This window comes from Coturnix japonica, chromosome 5, assembly GCF_001577835.2.
Source record: "Coturnix japonica isolate 7356 chromosome 5, Coturnix japonica 2.1, whole genome shotgun sequence".
Taxonomy (NCBI): domain Eukaryota; kingdom Metazoa; phylum Chordata; class Aves; order Galliformes; family Phasianidae; genus Coturnix; species Coturnix japonica.
In genome coordinates this window covers 9438304-9457724 of record NC_029520.1, presented here as the reverse complement: position 1 = coordinate 9457724, position 19421 = coordinate 9438304, and the positions used below count along the sequence as shown (strand labels likewise).

Below are 19421 nucleotides of genomic sequence, written 5' to 3'. Positions count from 1 at the left end.
TCCAAGTCTAGAAACAGGTTAGCCTCCTGAACTTCAGTTGTGGCTTACATAAAACAGTGGACAACATCCTTAAGTATTCCCTTGCTTTTAACGCACTTTCTCTCTACATTACTTGAGCTATGTCACTTCACACAGTGACCTGTTTGTGCATATGATGTGCTCATAGCCTAAAGGCCAAAAACCAAATTTGGACAGTTTTGCTATTACGCAATTATTTCTTTGAGAGATCAAAATTAAGCAACAAATCAATAAACTGGGTATTTTTTGCTCAAGAAAGCAGATCTCCTTTACAAACAAATTAATATTCTAAGAGTCAGGCTTCTAGTTTGGATCAAGCCTGGGAACAAGATCAACTTATAATCCGAATACAAAACAAACAGAATATTTTTTTCTCTGCTTCACACAACTCCTACAACTTCTGCTTTATTACACTGGTGTCGTTTCTTGATACTACACGTGTTTTATCTCAGTTAACACAGAAGCATTTGAAGCAACTGTCAAGGACACGCTGACCTTAACGACTCAGCTTTCTCACGCTGAAACAAGAGACATCTACTTTAAGTACAGAGATTCTGGATTCCTTCTGAGCAAGTAGCACCAAAGCCAGCACCAAGACATACACTGCACCCATTCAAGAAAAGCACTCCTTTTCCTGACATATACAACCTTATTCAAGTCCGTTAAAGACAAGGTTATTTTAAATAACAGATTAACCCAAACAGTATGGGCAACAGACTTAATAATATTCCTTGTCTGTCAAAGAAGTAGCTGACACTTATATCTTCAGAATATCTTGCTAGCTACATGAGATGGGGGGCTAGACACTGCAACAGAACATGTAGTGCATAGAAGACAAGAGGAAGGGAATGAGAACAGCCTCTTATGCTGGGCCCAAGCAAGGGCATGCTTGTCACAACTACCAGTCTTGCTTCTTACAGCCAGACCTTCCCCTAGTCACAGGGACATGGCCAGTCTAACAGCTGCATCTTCAGCCCCATAATTATCACAGGGTCCCCATGTACACCATAACTGAGAGATCCCATCTTAAGGGACTCCATTACATATTTGTCTTACTTAAAGATATCAGTGCTATATTAAAAAAAAAAAAAAAAAAGGGTTAAATTGAATTATCTCAATTGAACTAAGAAAAAAATACATATTACGAAATTCAGTTTCTTTTTATGTGGATATCTGCAAAGGAAAACTATGTTGCACTAAAGCCCACATATACTTTCTGCAGCAGAAAGATACGCAGCTATCACCTCCTCAGGCCCTGTCCAAACTCAGACCCACCCAATATTGACATTTTTGTCTTGTTTTCAGAGAATGTCAGGTTACTGTCTTCCATTTGATGACACCTTTAGTCCACAAAGTATTGTATACATGAAGATCATTTAATGGGGAGGCTAAGTCAAATTTCATCCAAGTTACTCCCTTGAATGCATACTGATAATTACTCAGAAATATTACACTGTGCTTAAGGAACATTACAAATAATGCATGCTGACTGAACTTATTACACTGGCAATACCTCGACTCTTTGATCATCACCTGACTCATGGTTCTACATAGCTGGAAGTTTCTATGATCATTTCTCCCCTGCCCCACAATTGACTACAGAGCAGAACATATGATAAGAGCTTTTCAAGTCAGGTACAAGGTTAGGGAGTTGGGCTAGCAAGCAGAAAGCAGAAACCATATGTAGGTATGGAGAGTGTTGTCCAAATGTTCCTTGAACTCTGTCAACTTCAGGCTATGATCACAGCCCTGGGGAGCCTGTTCCATGTACAACCACCCAGTCAGTAAAGAACCTTTTCCTGACACCCAACCTGACCCTCCCCTGATGCAGCTCCAGGCCAACTCATCCAATTTAGCTGTCTCCATCATAGGATAACTGAGGTACTTTAGTGACTTTCCTAGGGAAAACAGAAAAAAGGGAAGTTTACATTTAGTCATCTCCCTGTGCCATCAAATTATTTCTCACTTCCTTCTCACAGCAAATCTCCCATCTGGTACTGATGGCGGTCTGATTTTTGGCATAAATACGAGGTTTTGCTCAGTTCTACAGCTCGGTTTTCCATTATCCAATCCAAGAATAAAACTTGTGTCCACTCTCCAGTGATTCCAGCAGTCATTCATTCACCCTGAGCAGCAAGCACATTTGGTTTTGTTAGTTCCAACTGTATGATCAACAAGGATGACCTTATTACCCAGTCAAAGTAAGCATAATTGTAGCATTTTAACCAAGCGGTTTAATCTCCAAGCAAGATCTATACTAGACACAGCGTGGTGTGCAGATAAAGTGACTCTATTTAGCTATAAACAGTTCAAGAAGTTAGTGTACGTGTTTAATAAATCAATCAAAGAAATTTACTGTTATTTTATCCTTCCACTAAGTTCACTTTGCCACACACCCTTAAGAGAAGCACCACTTAAAAGACTATCAGCAGATCCCTATGTAGCTCTGAAAAGTAATTTCAGACTTTGCTAATGCAATAACTATTCAAAATAGAAATGTTAAACTAGGTCAGAATAGACTAGGAAGGTAAAAAGGTTTAATCCAAAACCAGCAAGTTCTGAAGCCATACATATGACTTCACAGCGGCAACGCCTTATCTAGGTGCACACAGCCCTATATCTCTTCAAACAGAATGTTTACCACAGCCATTTCTGCTGAATTTTCATTCAGAAGAATTTCAACTATCCCTCAGAATCTTTAAGATTTGAAGCCACGTACAAACTTAACCATTCAAATACAGTTACAGCGTTGGTTAAAAAGCAAACTGCCATCTCTCAGGACAGGATGAGGATAGAACTAATTATTGCATACAACTTGGTTTCATATGAATAACCTTTGATGCTGTTATTTATGGGAGTGGTCAATATGGCCTCATCAACTACACATTTTTATCTTAACTTTTCTGGAAGAGAGTTTAATACATTACTTTCCTAAGCAGATGGGGGTGGGAGGGATGCTTAAATATGTTCTGCTTCACTGAAAAAAAAAAATATTACACCCACCCATGTTTTTTTTTTTCAAACTAACTCCCAGCCTCCTGCAAGAAAACAGGCTGAGCAGTCACATGGCTGGGTGGCAAAGCATTAGAAAGTCTGTGAACAAGTAGCTCATTTTCTTCTGTTATGGCTGAGTCACACGACAGTCAGGAAGTTCTGTACTTAAGAGAACACTTTCAGCAGTTATTTTAACAGCCCACTCCAGAATTTTGCTTATGTCTGCAGTTGACACAAAAAAAGATCTGAACGTATAAAAGAAGAAAAAACAACAAAAAAAACTTGCATAAAAATGCAACAAACAGTACAGTTCAGAATGGTCAGTTCACTTACCTTTAAATTTTGACCGGATATTTGCCAGTTCTTTATTTATTCTCTTTATCTCCGCTTCTTTGCTTTTGCCTGAAATCAAAAGAACAGACATCAGGATACAGAGTTTCAAACAGATGTGCTGATCTCAAATTTCTTTCCGCCCCATCACTTTGCATAAACATACAAATATTTGGAGGAATCCCTACTTTCCCTCCCAGAGTAGTGTTAATCCAATTTAGATAGACAAGAAATAAGCTGCAGTTTCAATTTTAACAGTGCAATCTTATTCAAGTAATACTTGCACTGTCCATATCAAAGGTATTTCTAGTTTGTTAGAATTTTGGTTTTTGGTGATTGAGATTCTACAACAATCTGAGTCAGTTATCTCCTGTATGAGTGAGTATGGCAGAATAAATCATCCAGCTCAGGCATAGGATTCTATTGGCTGAAGTTTGGTAGAAGGAAATGAGTCTCATTCTAGGAATGCAGAACTGCCCATCTAGTTGAGTTGCAAATCCAGAGCCATATGCAATCAAGACTTTTCAGCAGTTCCCAAAACATCTCAAGTTGCAGCAGGAAAAGGCAGCTTCCTTTACTATCTGTCACAGGTATTCAGCCACAAGGCCATGAATAAAAGTCCCCTGTCTCTGTACAGAAGTGATCCAACCTTATCTGTGGTGGAGATCAGATGCCCCAGTTTCACACATCCCTTTCCCCCTTCACCACTCTGGTCAGTGTAGGGAAGGTATGTGACAAGGTTTGAAGAGCAGGACCATGGTATCTCCAATTTCATTCCTTTCTTCCACCTAAGCATAACTCATGGCATTTAAGCACTGTACTACATTTGCATGCCCAGGCCACCTGTGCTACCCAGTAACTGCTTCTCACTCCTTCACCGTTCCAAAGATGATGTGGCAGTGGGTCAGATGAACACCGATCAAGTAAGTGACTCAGGACAGGTTAATAATAGCAAAGAGGGAATCCCAGACCAAATATAAATTATTGCAGTTTGTTAGTTCTTGATTTAGACTAAATAAATAAATAAATAAGAATAAACAATTGCAACAAAAAAGCCCACAACCACTGAAATCCCACACTTCTAAACAAAAAACAACTTTTGCATTTTGCATAGTATGCAGAAAACTATTTTATACTAACATGCTGCAATAACAGCCATAAGAGTACAGATATGCAGACAGACCAGTGCACCATACAAACAAACAAGTTAGGCCTAAACTCAAAGCAACTATGTCAGTTTGCTTTGTCATTTTAACAAAAATGCTTACGGATGGGCTTAAAATGAACATTTTCACTCTCTGATATTGTTTTATAGACTCAAGTCACTGAGGCATCACAACTAAAAGAAAACCATCTTCCCCCACACCCAACCCTGAAAAACTACTTACTTGTACATACTTGTCCATCTATTGTTATTAACATGGTAAAGCTTTTCAGAGCTCAAGGATTCACAATACCTGTTCTGCATCATAAACCATATTCGTTATCTAAATGCATCTTGTTTTTCAGATAAAGCTGGAGATATGCCCTGATTTTCATTTGGCCTAGAAACTCAAATTCATTTCTGGACTGACAAGGCTAGAGATCACAGTTCCCTTCCTTCACTTCCCTCACTCCTTGGAATGCATCTGTCTAGATCACAAAGTTTAACCTGTTTTCACCAACATTTCTGCAGCACATAAACTTGTCTTCAAATTCAACTTGGCCAACCTGTAAGCAGGTTTTAAAGCAGCAGCACTATTCTCTCTATAAATAGGTAACAACTGATAGAACCTAAAGCCTGAAGTGTCTTCTGTCACAAATTTTTTGAGGTCTTAATTGGAGATTATTTGTCCCGTTCACATGCAGGAGAAATGCTGGTGTTCACACCAAGCATTGGTGGCAGCTTTAGGAATTCAATACTAGACAGAAGTTGGTCTTTTGAAATACATGTCAAACGGATGCAAGTGTTAATGTAAATTTTAAAAGTTTAAAACTTTCCAAGTTTCTTACACTATCTTCCATCAGTATTCTATTTCAGACCTGAAAAGACTTGCCACCTTATTTCCAGCAATTCATTTGCCCCGGTGTAAAAAAAAAACAGAGGATAAAGTTTTAATTTCTAGAGCTACTGATTTATTTTCTCCTCTGCCAAATGAAAGGGGCATATCATTTATAGTGTTACCAGTGAGGCTGGACAACGTGTACATCATCTAGATAAACGGGTCAGAGAACACTACTTCAGTCTGGAACATCACTAGCTTGAGTAGGATACTTAAGTTTGGAAGCTACATTCTTGCTCTGGATCTTTAGGCTGTGTCTGCAAGCAAGGTGCATATTTACTGTCAGATACAGAGCTGTTTCTCTAAGCTCAGCAAGCGTGGCAACAATCACTGAAGTTTGAAATGGAGGTGGATGGAAGAACCATGACAAATAGGTAAGTCCCATTCAGCTTTTCTTAAACTAAAGTGAAATTAAAGTTCTTTCTTTCTGAAGCACCAAGAGTTCTCTATCCATTCATATTCATGCATTACTGGTTACTGCTATAAATTGAGTTCTTTACATCCTAAGAAAGTAACAGAGCATTAGAGGAAGCTAGGCTAAAATACTTCAGGAATCTGTGAAGTCAGCATCCTTGGATAGAAATGGATTGCAGCCTCAGCAAAAGAATAAACACAGTCCTACCCCCTGAGCACACAGCTGGAACAGTGCGCTGCCTGGAAGAGCCACCATAAACAGCAAATTCAGTTTGAATTTTTAGTTTCTCTAAAAGTCATCAATCTGCACAGTACACGAACACGAAACCAGCCTGTTTTTAGTAATTCCTGCAGGCTGTTCTATTTTGAATGCACTACATAATCTCATCGAGAGCTTGACAAAACATGGCTACCATAGCAACCAGCTGGTGATAAAAACTCAGCTCCACATATTGGAAACCGAAGTTGGATGATTAAGTCCTAAACTGTCTCCTTATTACACAGATTTCATCCACGATGCATCTGGAAATAATAAAGAAATTACTTAACATCCTTGGAGTTTCATTTAGCTGGCTGTTGCAGGCTTGTCTAGAATGAGCCATTATGAAGCATGGCAAGAAGACACAGAGCTGCTTTTTCTTTTAAAGCTACCGCTTTAACAGCTATCCCGAAGTCACCTGCAGGGCTATTAACATCAACAATGCTGCTAGATAAACAAGATCAAAAGATACGCTTTTGTCCCTCAAAATTCCGTTTGCATTGTTCAAGTTCAAGTAAAATGGCTTAAATTTTGAAGCCAATGAATGAATTTCACTATTGTCCATTCCCAAGGCAAGGTAAAGATCTCTCAGCACCAGCACGTAGTCAAAACTAAGCTGAAATGTCTTTAAAAACGTAAAATTTCCTGAAGCCTCCAACAGTTACATCACACAGTAACCTTATCCAAATGTTCACATGAACAGATTACAAAACACAATAAAATCTCATGGTGGAAAAGGTGTTTTTTCTTTGTTACATGTAGGAGGAAAAGAAAAAATAATAGAAGACTAAGCATCAGTTTTAGATAGATCTTCCTTCCCACTATAAAAGGAAGCCAGATCTTCCTTCCTACTGCTAAAGAAAATATGTTTAACCAGCAAGTTTTCCTCATTACTCAGCTACAGTAACACTCACTGAAGAATTTCTACATATTTGATTTTGTGATCGCTAGAAATACATAATAAGCATCCTCAAGGATGGTCCAAAATGAAGATAAGCCCACTGCTGATGACAGCTGAAAGAGAATTATTCTGTAGAACTACAGGCTTACACTTTGTTTCAAAGGCAGTCCTTCCATCTGTCTCATTCCCAGGCTGTCAAGCAGTTTCAAGAAATTATCAGAGCTGTATTCTAATATGACATGTTGTAGCCAAGCCGTTCAATTCAAAGGGACTTCATAAAGGTCACATAACTTACATACTGATGGGCAGGACAGGTAGGACACAAGATTATGTCCAGGCCATATCCTTCTCATTTTCATTCTTCCTGACTTTTTCCAGCTTAGTATGCCTGTGGTTAAATATTCATAGCAACTGATTAAAAGAGGCGACAAAATCAGTACGTTTTGGCCAGCTGCTTTGTGGAAGACACATACTTACAGCCATGGTTTAAGACTGCTGTCAGTCTTCTCCAAGATGAGTACCTAGGTAGATGCCTAGCCACAGTATGGTCCAAGGCACTCTGCAAGCAGTTATTTCCCATCTAGCAGACCACCATGATTCAGACTCCACTGTACTGCATACTGCTTTCATTAGGCAAGGTAAATTTAGTCCATGTTCTACTCTTATCTTTAATTACTATCTTGTTTGACAAAGATAGACTACTGAACATCAAAAGTTCATCCAGCTCTTTGGGGAATAGGTTACTACCTTTAACCTCTTGGTAATCCAGGTAATAGTCAAAGCTTCAGTATGGCATGAGTAATGTCAATGTGTCTAAGCTTGAGATTTTGCATTAAAATCTACAGAATGAAAAAAATCAGAAAATTTACAGAAAAGGGATAGCTGTGTCCATTCACCTGAGTGCTCCAGACAACCTATATACTAATTGGGCAGGACTGCAAGACTAAGCAAGTACTTCAAGGCTGGAATTAAAGGGCTACTTGTGGCTCATTTAAATGGTGATCTGCTCCAGCAGGATTAACTTGTTACTGCACTAACTTTAAAATGCCTAAGACAAGTCTGATGCACAAAATGCATCCCTCCCAATTCGACAGGAACTGTAACAAGCTCTTAACCTTCAGATAAACAAACACAGAGAGTTTAGTATATTTCCGACCAAGTCCACACGTTTATTTCCCAAAGGAGCAGAGAAACGCTTGTTCTGTACAAGTCTACACAAACACAGAACAGAGTAGATTTCTTCAGGCAAGATTTTATGAAAAGACAGGTGTATCGACAACATTTACAGCAAAAGATTTACCTCAAAAAAGTTGAAATATTTCCAGAACTCACCTGGCTCTGAGTTATGGCCAGCAGCCAGCATAATTAAGTTCACCCACTAATTCATTTATTTTGAATTAGAGCACAGGTTAGAACTGTTACACTGTGTTACCTTGTAGCCTTAATTGCCCTCCGGCCATCTGACTATCCAGTGATTATAGATGTGCCATTATTAGTGTGAAGAGCTATAAAGCATGCTGGGTAGGAGACTATTAGCATAAGAAAGAGCCTGCCAGCATTCTGTCCCGCTTCTTAAAGACAAGAAGTAATGCTAGTTTCTATTTGTGGCGTTACCATTTGTCCAACAGCACGTGTCTCTGTGCACATTAAATTATCGAACAGGATCTGAAGACACAACAAGTGTCGTGTTCTGTCTGGGAAAGCAGTACTACAAATGCCACCAAGGCTAAAAGCAGCAGCTTCTCCCACTCCAAACTCTAGCGACCTGGAAGATCTGTTCAGGAAGAACATGAGATTTCTCACCCAAACCAGCTTCTCCATTTTGAAGTTCTTTCAGAGTTGTCAGCTAGCTTAATGGAGTTAGAAACTTGTCATTGTTTTGTAAACTTCAGAACTTATTTGTTATTTTAGGTTTTCACTAGCCTCTCCATTCCAAACACTTAAGCTGACTGGTGAGTTAGTTGGTAAGGACTCCACAGCCCAACCATAGCTTCTTTCCAGCAAAATACGTTGATGTAGTTCCACCATCCGTTCCGGTCAAGACAGCAAGCTTGGTTTATTTAGTGTCCAAGTTGTAAGTCCAATCTGCTTTACCATAAGTGACAATGCCACCAGAAGAGAGCAGAAGACATGACCAAGCAGAGAGCAAGTTCACTACATTCATCATCCAAGCACACTTCAGACAGCTTAAAGCAATCAGATTATCCACTTGCCTTTTCTATTGCTAAAAATGGTTACCAGCATGATGTTAAGACTGCATAGCATTCTAAAACTCTGCTCAGTTAGGGGACAGAGAAAAATACTGGCTAAAAGAGGGGGATCAAAATCAAAACCAATGCTATCACCTCTACAGCAAAAATCATGCAGATACACAAAAGAAAAATCACATAACACTAATGAGCACAAATATTCTTGCAGTTGTGAAAGAGCTTCTACAGTACTTGCTTATACATTATAGCACATTATTACTTCTATTATATATAGAATATTACATTGTTACTTTTACCTGCCAGCAGGACAGTCATCTTACAGCTCTACAACACAGATTAGCCATTTCCCATACAGATAATTATTTACAATTGTGAAGTAAACACCAACTCCATCCTCCACCTCTCTGTAATCTCTGATAAAGCTGGTTATTTAGTACAGCAGATGAGAGGGCTGAAAGGAGGTAGGTTACACAGCTGAGCAGTGGAGTGGTCTGTTTGCTGTACACCTGGCTTTAGGTGAGCTAGCCTGTCTGAATTCCTCCATTGGGCTAAACTAGCAGAAGTTTTTTGACAGAGCTGCAAAACACAGGTCCACTGGACTATACCTGAAGTTGGATGCAGGTTGTGCTGCTTACAGACCAAACCCACCATGCATCTAATCTAAAGACACTACTGAAAAATACTGTACCTTTGCAAGATGTTAGTATGGCTTCAGTTCTTTTACTAAAATTGACTGAGGCTGCAGAACAAGAAGCTTTTTGCTCAATTATTTAGTGATAAAATCCTGCTATGAAGAAAAAGGTGAATAGATGCTGTCCTTCCACATGATACATTCTATCAGAGGAAAAAGCGTATATCTCTTCTCCTTTCCTTCTCTCCAGAAAAACAAGTCTGCAGTGGCACAGAGACTGATGAAAACCATTGTGCTTTGGGACATCCTGATGTGATTAGATATATATTGCAACAGTCAAAGAGATCAGCGTCACTGAGCACATTTAAAACACGGTAGTGCACGCTTCTAATATGTTGCACTTTAAGAGGACTAATATGCACATAAGTTACTTTTTCCTCCAACGCTGGTTTGTCACTATAACAACACTTCTCATGAAACAGCAGGAAGTCACAGGCTTTACCGTAATCCAGTAATCTATTAACTCCTTGTCCTTGGAAGGAAAGGGAGGGGGTAAAAGAGAGCAAACAGCGGCTTCCAAATCCCATTACAATTCAGATGCTCTAGTTGCTGTAGTTCAGTATGAGTTTAATCATCTTAAGCGTTCAACATGGATGCTTTTTTGCTTTTTTGCTTTTTTTTTGTCTAAACAGGCATCACACGTTCAGAAAACCAGTCTGTAGTAGGGTCAAGCATTAAGGCTTTCACCCAGCATTCCCCCATATGAAGTGAAAACTTCCTGGATGCTTGTATCTTAGTGACATTATGACAACTGCAACATCCATTTGGCAGTTCAGTTGGCAAGAAGACACCGACTCCTATCAAAAGAAAGCTTCAAGCTAAGATGATATGCAAAAACAGAAGTACAATAGAAGGCCGTTATGGAAAGCAGCTCTTCCTCCTTCTTTGCCTGATCAGTACTTAAAAAAACATTTTCTTGAACAGTATTTTTACACAGTAGACTTACACTCCCCTTCAGCAGAATAAGGCAGTATTTGCACCGAGGGATTACACTGTGGACTCTTTCCCACCTTAGTATACATTCAAATAACAGGAGAACAGTGTGAGGCTTATACAAAGTCACCCAGTTTAACCATCACAGCTAAATAGGACTATTCCAGCAACCTTAGCAAAACAAGCCTATATGTGCTCATTTAGTGATGCAAACAATGCAGTATTCTCTGCAGTAGTCTTAAACTTCCTCTTACTGGTCCTGATGAGCAGCCATTATCCAAAGGATTTCAAATTCAGCAGATACCAGTGACTCTAATGGAGAAGTTGGATGTTACACAAATGATCTCAGCTCTCATCTACTAATTATCATCTTTACCAACTTTTTTCTCCCTCTTACCATCCAGTAAGAATTAGAATTAATGAAATAACTCTATGTGAGGAGATAGAACTTCAATCCACCTGCTAGTTTTTATCTAAGGAAAAAAATAAATACAGCCCAAAGGAAAAGGAACAGTATCCATAACACACAGAGATCCTATATGGGCTTTAGCTCATAAGGTACTTCATCAGGGCAGCAGCGATGAGAGCTTCACCAAATTGGAACTTTAAAGTCTGGATGGCACTTCACTGAACCATGATTCAGTGCTCGAGCTCCACTACCATCACAATCTATTTTACAGTACAGCCATGACTTGCTACTTTCTCAGCAAACCACATTAAATAAGAGCTAACTACCTGCACTATCTTAACTAAGTGCTTTAGTTGAGCACTCAGTTTTCTTGTCTACTGTAAGCAGACTTTAAAAAAAATAAAAATAAAAATCACATATAAAGTCATTCTTATATTCAAAGAACATCTGTCATACAAGCTTTTAACACAGAGATCAAGAAGTTTATCAGATAAGCAGATAACTCAGGTGCCAGAAACATGCTTAGTTGACATGGGACCCACAACTTTTAATTGTTAAATAGAGACAGGCAACATCAGCTGTTACTCACTTGCATTCAGCTATTAGTTGTAAGAACCAAAAACTGCTGTCAAAGATCATTTTTGAAGCACTGCAATGGACTTGTAAAAATGGATAGACAAGACAGGCATTACTCCCAGATCAGTAATTTAATATACTTGTAACAGAATGATACATTGTTTAGAGCCACAGACACTGTAGGTACAAATGCCCAAGAAATAAAAGTTGCTGCATGACGAAGCATTTCTAAAAAGAAAAGCTCTGAATTTATGTAAGCGTCTCTTGAAAGTTTTATGCTGTTACCTTGGAAACATGCTCTGCATCCACCTAAGCACAGTTCACATATATCTACATTTTCAATATTCAGCAACAACTACGATGCAAATTCTCTATCTGTGTAAAGTCTTTCAGAAAGAGTCTTACATTATAATCTGAAGGGGCTGCAGACAAATTCAAACTTCAGTCATATATGGCAGAATTACAGAAGAGATAAATGAGTCAAAGCCAAAAGTAAGATGAAAATTGGGACTGCCAGCAGGTATTTTTCACATCAGTACAAGTGTCAGCTGCACTTGGTGTCCAGCTTCCCTCCCATCCAGAACAGGAACATTTTCTTATTTCGCATGTCAAAAGATCTTGCTTAACTGAACAGCGGTTTCTTTTTGTTCTCGACAAATATCTGCTCTGAAAAGGGAAAGGTGGAACTCAAGCCAGTACCAGTGCTTGTAAAGCACAACGTTTCTAGAGAGTGCTCTTAAGTATATTTGGGAATCTTAGATACAACAGCCCATGGTTAACCAGCAACACTTAAATCTCTCTAAACAGTAAAGATTCAGATGCCATTGAATAGCTACCACAGATCACCTACTGGTGGGAAATACCAGCTCTTTCACAACTATTTAGATTTAGAAGATGCATTACCTTCATTATGAAGATGAGAAAGATACAGAGGGGTAATTACAACCTACAAATTGCAGCCTCAACAGAGACAAAACAATCCAGAACCATCTTCGTAGGTTTGAACGATAAAGGGTTAACACCTTATTTGTTTCACAAATTAGTTACATCTTTGCTACTCTTGCAGACACTGCTAGCATGAATGGTTTGTTACTCAAATCGAACAGAGATGGTTGTTCCATCCATTCCTGCGCTGCTTACAAAATGGAAAGTCTGTGAGGAAATCAGTAGCTAATTTGTTCTATCCTTCTACCTCCAATCTTCTTATTCCACATCCTTTAACATAGGCTAGGTACCCCCAGAGCTTGACTATTTTCTTGTTTTCAGAGAAATCCAATAGAAGTGAATATAAGAGAGGAGAAACGTGTTAAGCAATAGCAAGACGTAAGAGATATTTGATGAACAGAAACCATAGTGCTTCTAGCCAAAGAGATGAAAGAAGTCATCCCAAAACAACAGTTACAAGAATGACAGGCATAAATTGGATGACAAGGTGAAACTGTTACAAATGTAGCAGGCATAACATAGTAATATACTTGCAGATCTCCAGGAAACATCTGGGTCAACCAGAAAAAGCTCAAGAGCACCAAAGTTGTCTTGAACTGATGAACATGTTCTGTACATGCAGAAGGCGGCTTACAGGAGGTATCCAAGGATTTGCAACTCAGTTCAGAAAACCTCTGCTGTTAAGAAGATCCAGGACCTTAAATTTACATGCAACGGTTCCTGTTTACATGACTGTAAGTCCAAATCACCTGAATTTAGTTGAATAAAACTGCACATCTAAGAGGTGTCATGTCATTGGTTGAATTTGCTCTGCAGCCTTTTCTGTTACTCCTGGAATAATTCCAAAGCCATCAACACAAAGCCCTCTGAAGCAGGAGCCTTCTCCAAGCCAGTTTGGTTATCCCAATACAAGCCCAGAGCACCATAACTTGCACTCTGAACAGCCACCAAATCCACTTCCATCCTTCAGAGTGGAGACTTTGGTGCCAATCCTTTTAGAATAGCCGCCTAGAGACACACCGGTGGACAAAACATATAGCCGTTTCATCACACCAACCACAGCGACCTTAGCCCTTCCCCAGGCAATTCTTGCCACATTGCACACTTAGATCTCTAACTCAGATTAATATTAACCTACTCTCACCTGCCATTCCCACGGCAGGGGAGGGTGCCAAGTACCCCCTAGCCTCCACAACCCCCTCCAAGCAGCAGCCTCCTCCCCCTCCTCTCCCTATAGAATGCCCTATACAAGGACGTCGCATCCCCATCCCTTAGGGGGCACCTACCGGCAGCCCTCTTTATCCGTTTTTTTTTTTTTACTGAGCAAATCCCAAGAGCTGTCTTCCGTCAAACCAGAATTTTAAAGGCGGCTTAAGCCAAGCGTAAACACAGCCAGCGAAGGCCCAGCAGAGGCCTGCTGCTTTCCTACGGTGCCTCTGAGCATCGCCAGCCGCCGGCAGGTCAGGGAGACCCGCGATGCTCCCCGCGGCACGGCACAAGCCCACCCACCCACCCCGGCCTCACTCCAACGATGGGCATCGACCTCCTCTCTCTGTCTCCCCCAACAAATGGGACCGCGGGGGAGAAGGAAGCACCGAACCGACGATATACACACGCAAATAACCCCCACTCCCGCATGGAAAGCCTCCTGTCTCATCACCCCCCCCCCCCCCCGCATCTCCCGCCGCCCCCTGGGGCGCGTCGCCATTTCGTGAGTAGATCACCGAGAGCGGCTCGCTGCGAGGGAGGGAGAAGGGAAAAGCACCGGGGAGGTGACAGGGGAGTCGGATGAGGGACGAACGCCCCGACCCGAAGCACAACAGCCCCCAACGACCGCCGGCCCGGCCCCGTTCAGCCCAGGCCCCGCCGCGCCTCAGCCGCCACTCACAGTTCCGGATATCGGAGATGAAGACGGCCAGGCCTCGCATCCCATCGCCCTTCGACACCGCCGGCATCGTGGCGCGCGATCAGGGCCGCCCAGCGACACGCCGAACCACCGCAACTACCACCGCCGCCGCCCGCTCACCCCGCGGGGCTCTTCAGGCCGCTGCAGCCGCCGCCTCTGCAGCGCGCATGCGCCGGGGTGGCTCCCGCGCCCCCGCGGGCGGCAGCGGGCGTGGCTGTGGCGCCCCCTGCCGAGCGGAGGCAGCTCCGCAGCGGCCCTGCCCTCTCCCGCAGCCCCTCGGCCGTTCCCGCAGAGGCCCGATCATCCGCCCGCCCCCCCGCAGCTGTGCTGCTGAGCCTTAATATCCCTCCACGGCCATCAGGACAAATAGGCCCCGACTGTAGGCCCTAAGCCCTGTCACAGAATCACAGAATGACCCGGGTTGGAAGGGACCTCAAGGATCATGTAGTTCCAACCCCCTGCCTGGCAGTGCCACCAAACACACACATTTACTAGATCAGGTTGCCCAGGGCCCCGTCCAACCTGGCCTTGAACACCTCCAAGGACGTGGCATCCACAACCTCCCTGGGCAGCCTGTTCCAGGGCCTAACCACTCTCCTAGTGAAGAACTTCCCCCTAACATCCAACCTAAATCTTCCCTCTTTTAACTTAAAACAATTTCCCCATGTCCTGCTATTGTCAGCCCTTTTGAAGAGTTTACTCCCCTCCTGGGAGTAAGTTCCCTTCAAGTATTGAAAGGCTGCAATGAGGTCAATACAGTTGACCTGAATTATGTGTGGCTCTTCACTACTCTTCTGGCTACCAGGGCATGCAGGTGCGCAAGACATGCTTCTTCTGAAGATCACAACCAAGCAGAGCAACACAGTCCCACACCAGAGAATTTGGACTGCATGGAGCATTTAATCTCATCAGCTGGAAATAGATTCAAAGAGCATCAAAACTGACCTAGTATGCCTAAACAACAGTGTGTTGAGAGGTTCAGCATACTTAATGCATTATAAAGACCTCTATAAGCATTAAGGAATACTAGAGACTGCTCATTTAATGTTTTCTTGCATCCTTCAAGCTGATAATTTTCATCTACACCTTCATCTTTTCCTTTTCTTTCCCATTTGCTTTTATTTATTTATTTTTGCCTGAATTGAGACCAGTAATTAGATTTTAGCTGCGGACTGTCTTCTAGAAAGGCATACAACCCTGATCTGAAACCACCAGTTTCAGTGTTTCCCTGGGTAGTTTGTTCCTGTAGTTTTATGTTCTGTTCTTAAAGCTTGCATCTTAAACTTGTAAAGCTTCAGTGCCTCCAAATAATGATACACTTTAACCTCATGTAGCAAGACCCACATAATATTTTCTGGTAATGGCTGTATATATGGCATAGGTCATCTCTCAATGGTCTTTTCCGTGTGTTTTCAGGATACATTTTTACACCAGTGCTTTGTTATTGTGTATCCATTCCAAAGAGAAGATTGCAATATCTGGTAGTCATCACTGTATCCATTTTCTTGTGCACAACCAGTCTTGATACAGATTCCCTGCATATGGAGGCTTACATGAAAAGAATTGACTTAATTCATAGCTTTACAATCAGACTGGATGCATAACAACAATCTTCAAACCACAAGACTTCAAAAATAGAAATCTTTCTCAAACAAACACACAAACATACTTGTGTTTGAGTTAGCCAAAATAAAATGTTGAACTAATAATATCTACTCTTAAAAAGCAGAGTGACACCTAAAGGCCGAGTGCATCAGTCCTGTGTGGCTGCATTCCTGTCACTGCAGCTGCAAGTTGTGCAGGCATGCTTAAAACTACCTTTAAAGAGGGAGCAGTGTCAGTTGTGACTGTGCTTGAAAAGCAAATACACAAATAGAGAACTCCTTTGGGGTTTTTCAGTAGTCAATCATTTCAATTCTAACTTAGTGCACACTATACATTATGTAGTCATTTTACATTCACCTCCTTTTACTGACTTTTGAGTATCTACCATGCATTTTGCCATCCATAAGTTCCTTTAATCTTCTTCAGAATTCCAACACAATTTGGTATAAAGACTTCGAAAAATTAGTCTGATCTTTATAAAAACTAATATTAGTAAGTTGGTGGTTTTCAGCTGGTGTCTGTTTGTGGGAAGTACAGCTTCCACTGCATTTCTTCTCTGCCTTAAAGCTGAGTGCTAATTTACAGACAGAGTTTAACTCTTGTTCTGGAGCTTTAAGTGCTTTGCAGTTTCAATTCCTATTTGGTTTCTACAGCCAAAACATGATTGAATTTTGAGTGTGATTACATATAATTATGAGGAATTTCAACACCAGAAATCATCCAACAGCCAGCAGGATTTACTGTCCATGCTGTGTTTAGTACTGCCACAGCTATTCTGCCACCTACAGCTACTCTTCAGCCCTATGTGAGTGTCTGCCAAAATCACACTCCAGAATAATTTGGACAGCACTGTGTTTAGGATATGAAGTCACACACTGTGGTATAGAGCCGTGTTGCCAGCTCTTTGTACCTCTGTAATGAATTTCTACACAGAAGAAGGAAATTCTTATTTTCCCTTTGTTATTTTTGACAGGATTGTCCCTCACTTCATCAGTTACTGCTTTCTTCTCCCCCTCATGGTCATTCTAACCATACTGGAAGGAAAAACAGCTAAAGAGAAAACAGAATTTGTGGCTCCTACTCAAGTGTACTCGATCTTGTTAATCTACCTGACATCTCAAGTTCATTATCTATGGATGGAGAGTATAGGTTTATCAGTAATGCCTTCTGCCATGTCAGAATATCAGATACTTTGCTTTTAAGATTAAGAAGCACAAAGCTCGGATAACACCACTATCATGAAATCTATCTCAATTTTCAGGTATGGATTTGCCTAAATCTCTTCTATACAGTGGGCAACTCAATGACTGAAAGAGTTATGCACTCTACTATGTTTATACAGAAGTGTAAAACAGAATAGTTACACTCAAAGAGCTTGGACAAGTTAAAATAAGGGTTAATAAAGAGTCTCCAGGTAAGTTGACCTTGCCCTCTGCATGCTGGCACAGTGCTGACAACCACCTGGGTGACTTCCTGCATTGCAATAAATTCTATGTTACTTCTTCTAGCTCATAGGAAGTCTTTTTCCCAATCTGTTTGTCTTAGTCATCTTTCTCTTAAGCCGCAGGCTACCGAATGAAGGTATGGGTTTAATTTCTTGCTGAGAAACCATTTTTGTTTCCAAACCTTTTTTCACTGAGTATGCAGTTACTCCCCAGGTAAGGAGCATGTTTCTGTTCTCCTCCAGGTGTCCGACAGTGCTCTGTTAAAGGAACAGTAGTGTACAGAAAAACACAGAAATTAAATAAAGATCCCCTTATCATTTGGATTTACTTAGCAGCTTAATCAGCCTTTCAATGGGACTCCCCAGTACCTGGCAGTGTACCCTTATATGTATGAGTTAAGAAGACCTGTGATTCCCTTACAGGCAGCTGCAGGTTCCCTCAGGGGCAGCATGCACAGTGCCAGCTACCTGCCACAAACCTTTGGTTCAGTCCCATTAAGGGTATGAGAGAATCAACAGCGTAGCATATTAGGAATGCAATACAGGAAATGAAAGATTTCATTACAGAGTAGCTGGAAACAAACCTAATTTTTCATACCCCTGCCTTATCTCTGTCTTTCCTGCTATTGAGAAACGTATCCTGGAAACATTTACCGCTTAGGAAAGATGAACAGCAATTTACAAAACAATAGAAAATTCAGTACCCAAGTACACAAGTGAACATTGATTTCCCTTCTGAAGTCCTCCCTTATCTGTGTGATTCAGGGCACAGGGGAAGGGCGCACAGACTCAGAGCTACATCTGGTTCACTGACTTGAGTTCAGAGGAAAAACACTTCTGCTTTTCAATTCAGTGCTGAATAATGTTTATGAAGATCTTAAGTTACACAAGAGTGAAAGAAAGTGAAGGGAAGATGATTAAATCTTTCAGTTCTGCTTCTGGGAAGCGGCACCAAGTTCTAACTGGAAAATAAGAAGGTTTAGAAAGGCTTTTGCTGGGAAGGGTGTGCCTAAACGTGCTAAGGCTTCCAGCATGACTGTTTTTATCATGCCTTAACATTTGGTACTTATTCTCTATAAACAGCCCGTGAAATAATAGGGCTACATCAAAATTCCCACTGCAGTGAAAATATTAGCAGCACAGTCATGCTGCACGTGCAAACACAGGGTACAAGGTCAAAGCAGAAAGTAGAAGGCTCAATTTAAAACACAAGCTGTTATTTGAAGGCCTGTTAGCACCCATCTGCTGTTTGACACCTCCTTTTCCAACACCAGAGACTCGCTGACTCACTCTGCACACAAAAACCCTCTCATACCTCACCTATACCATCGCTTTTATCTGCAGCCCAGCAAGAGCCTAACTAACGCTTGTTTCCTTCAGGTGCAGATGAGCAAGCGGGCAACCTCCACCCGGCAGAGCGATGAGGGGACACAGATTGACCAGCTGAAGACCGAGCGACTGCCATGATGGCGCAACCAGCTCTCAGCCGCCGCAGCCTCAGCGTCTCCCATCAGGCGCAGGGGCGGCACCGCCCGCCTCCACTTCCGAAACGACGGCGGGCGGTAGGTGGTGGCCGCGGGCCGGCGCTGCTTGGAGGCGGCAGCGGCGCTGTCGGGGGAGGGAAGGAGGCGGGCGGTGGTGCGGTGTCATGTCCGTGTAGGGTATATCCCGTAGCTTGGATGCGGTGATATGGATGGCAGAAGCACGCTGGAGGGGGGCTGGCCCGGGGTAGGTAGGCCGCGGG

General features: G+C 41.7%; 2 protein-coding genes across 5 annotated transcripts in view; one reads left to right on the top strand and one right to left on the bottom strand.

Annotated features, from left to right (window-relative positions):
- AP2A2 (adaptor related protein complex 2 subunit alpha 2) overlaps nt 1-14798 on the bottom strand; it is a 40776-nt gene extending 25978 nt beyond the window's left edge. For 2 of the 4 annotated variants that reach the window (XM_015863746.1, XM_015863747.1), the window contains exons 1-2: nt 14611-14798; nt 3346-3414 (exon numbers count right to left, since the gene is read on the bottom strand). In XM_015863746.1, the coding sequence (XP_015719232.1) occupies nt 3346-3414; nt 14611-14677 (136 nt within the window). In that variant the 5' untranslated portion in view covers nt 14678-14798. The remainder of the gene's footprint in view (nt 1-3345; nt 3415-14610) is intronic. The other 2 variants (XM_015863748.2, XM_015863749.2) reach the window with 1 other exon arrangement.
- Nucleotides 14799-18768: 3970 nt separating this feature from the next.
- CHID1 (chitinase domain containing 1) overlaps nt 18769-19421 on the top strand; it is a 90659-nt gene continuing 90006 nt past the window's right edge. The window contains exon 1 of the mRNA XM_015863751.2: nt 18769-19239. The gene's annotated coding sequence lies outside the window, so the exon portion shown is untranslated. The remainder of the gene's footprint in view (nt 19240-19421) is intronic.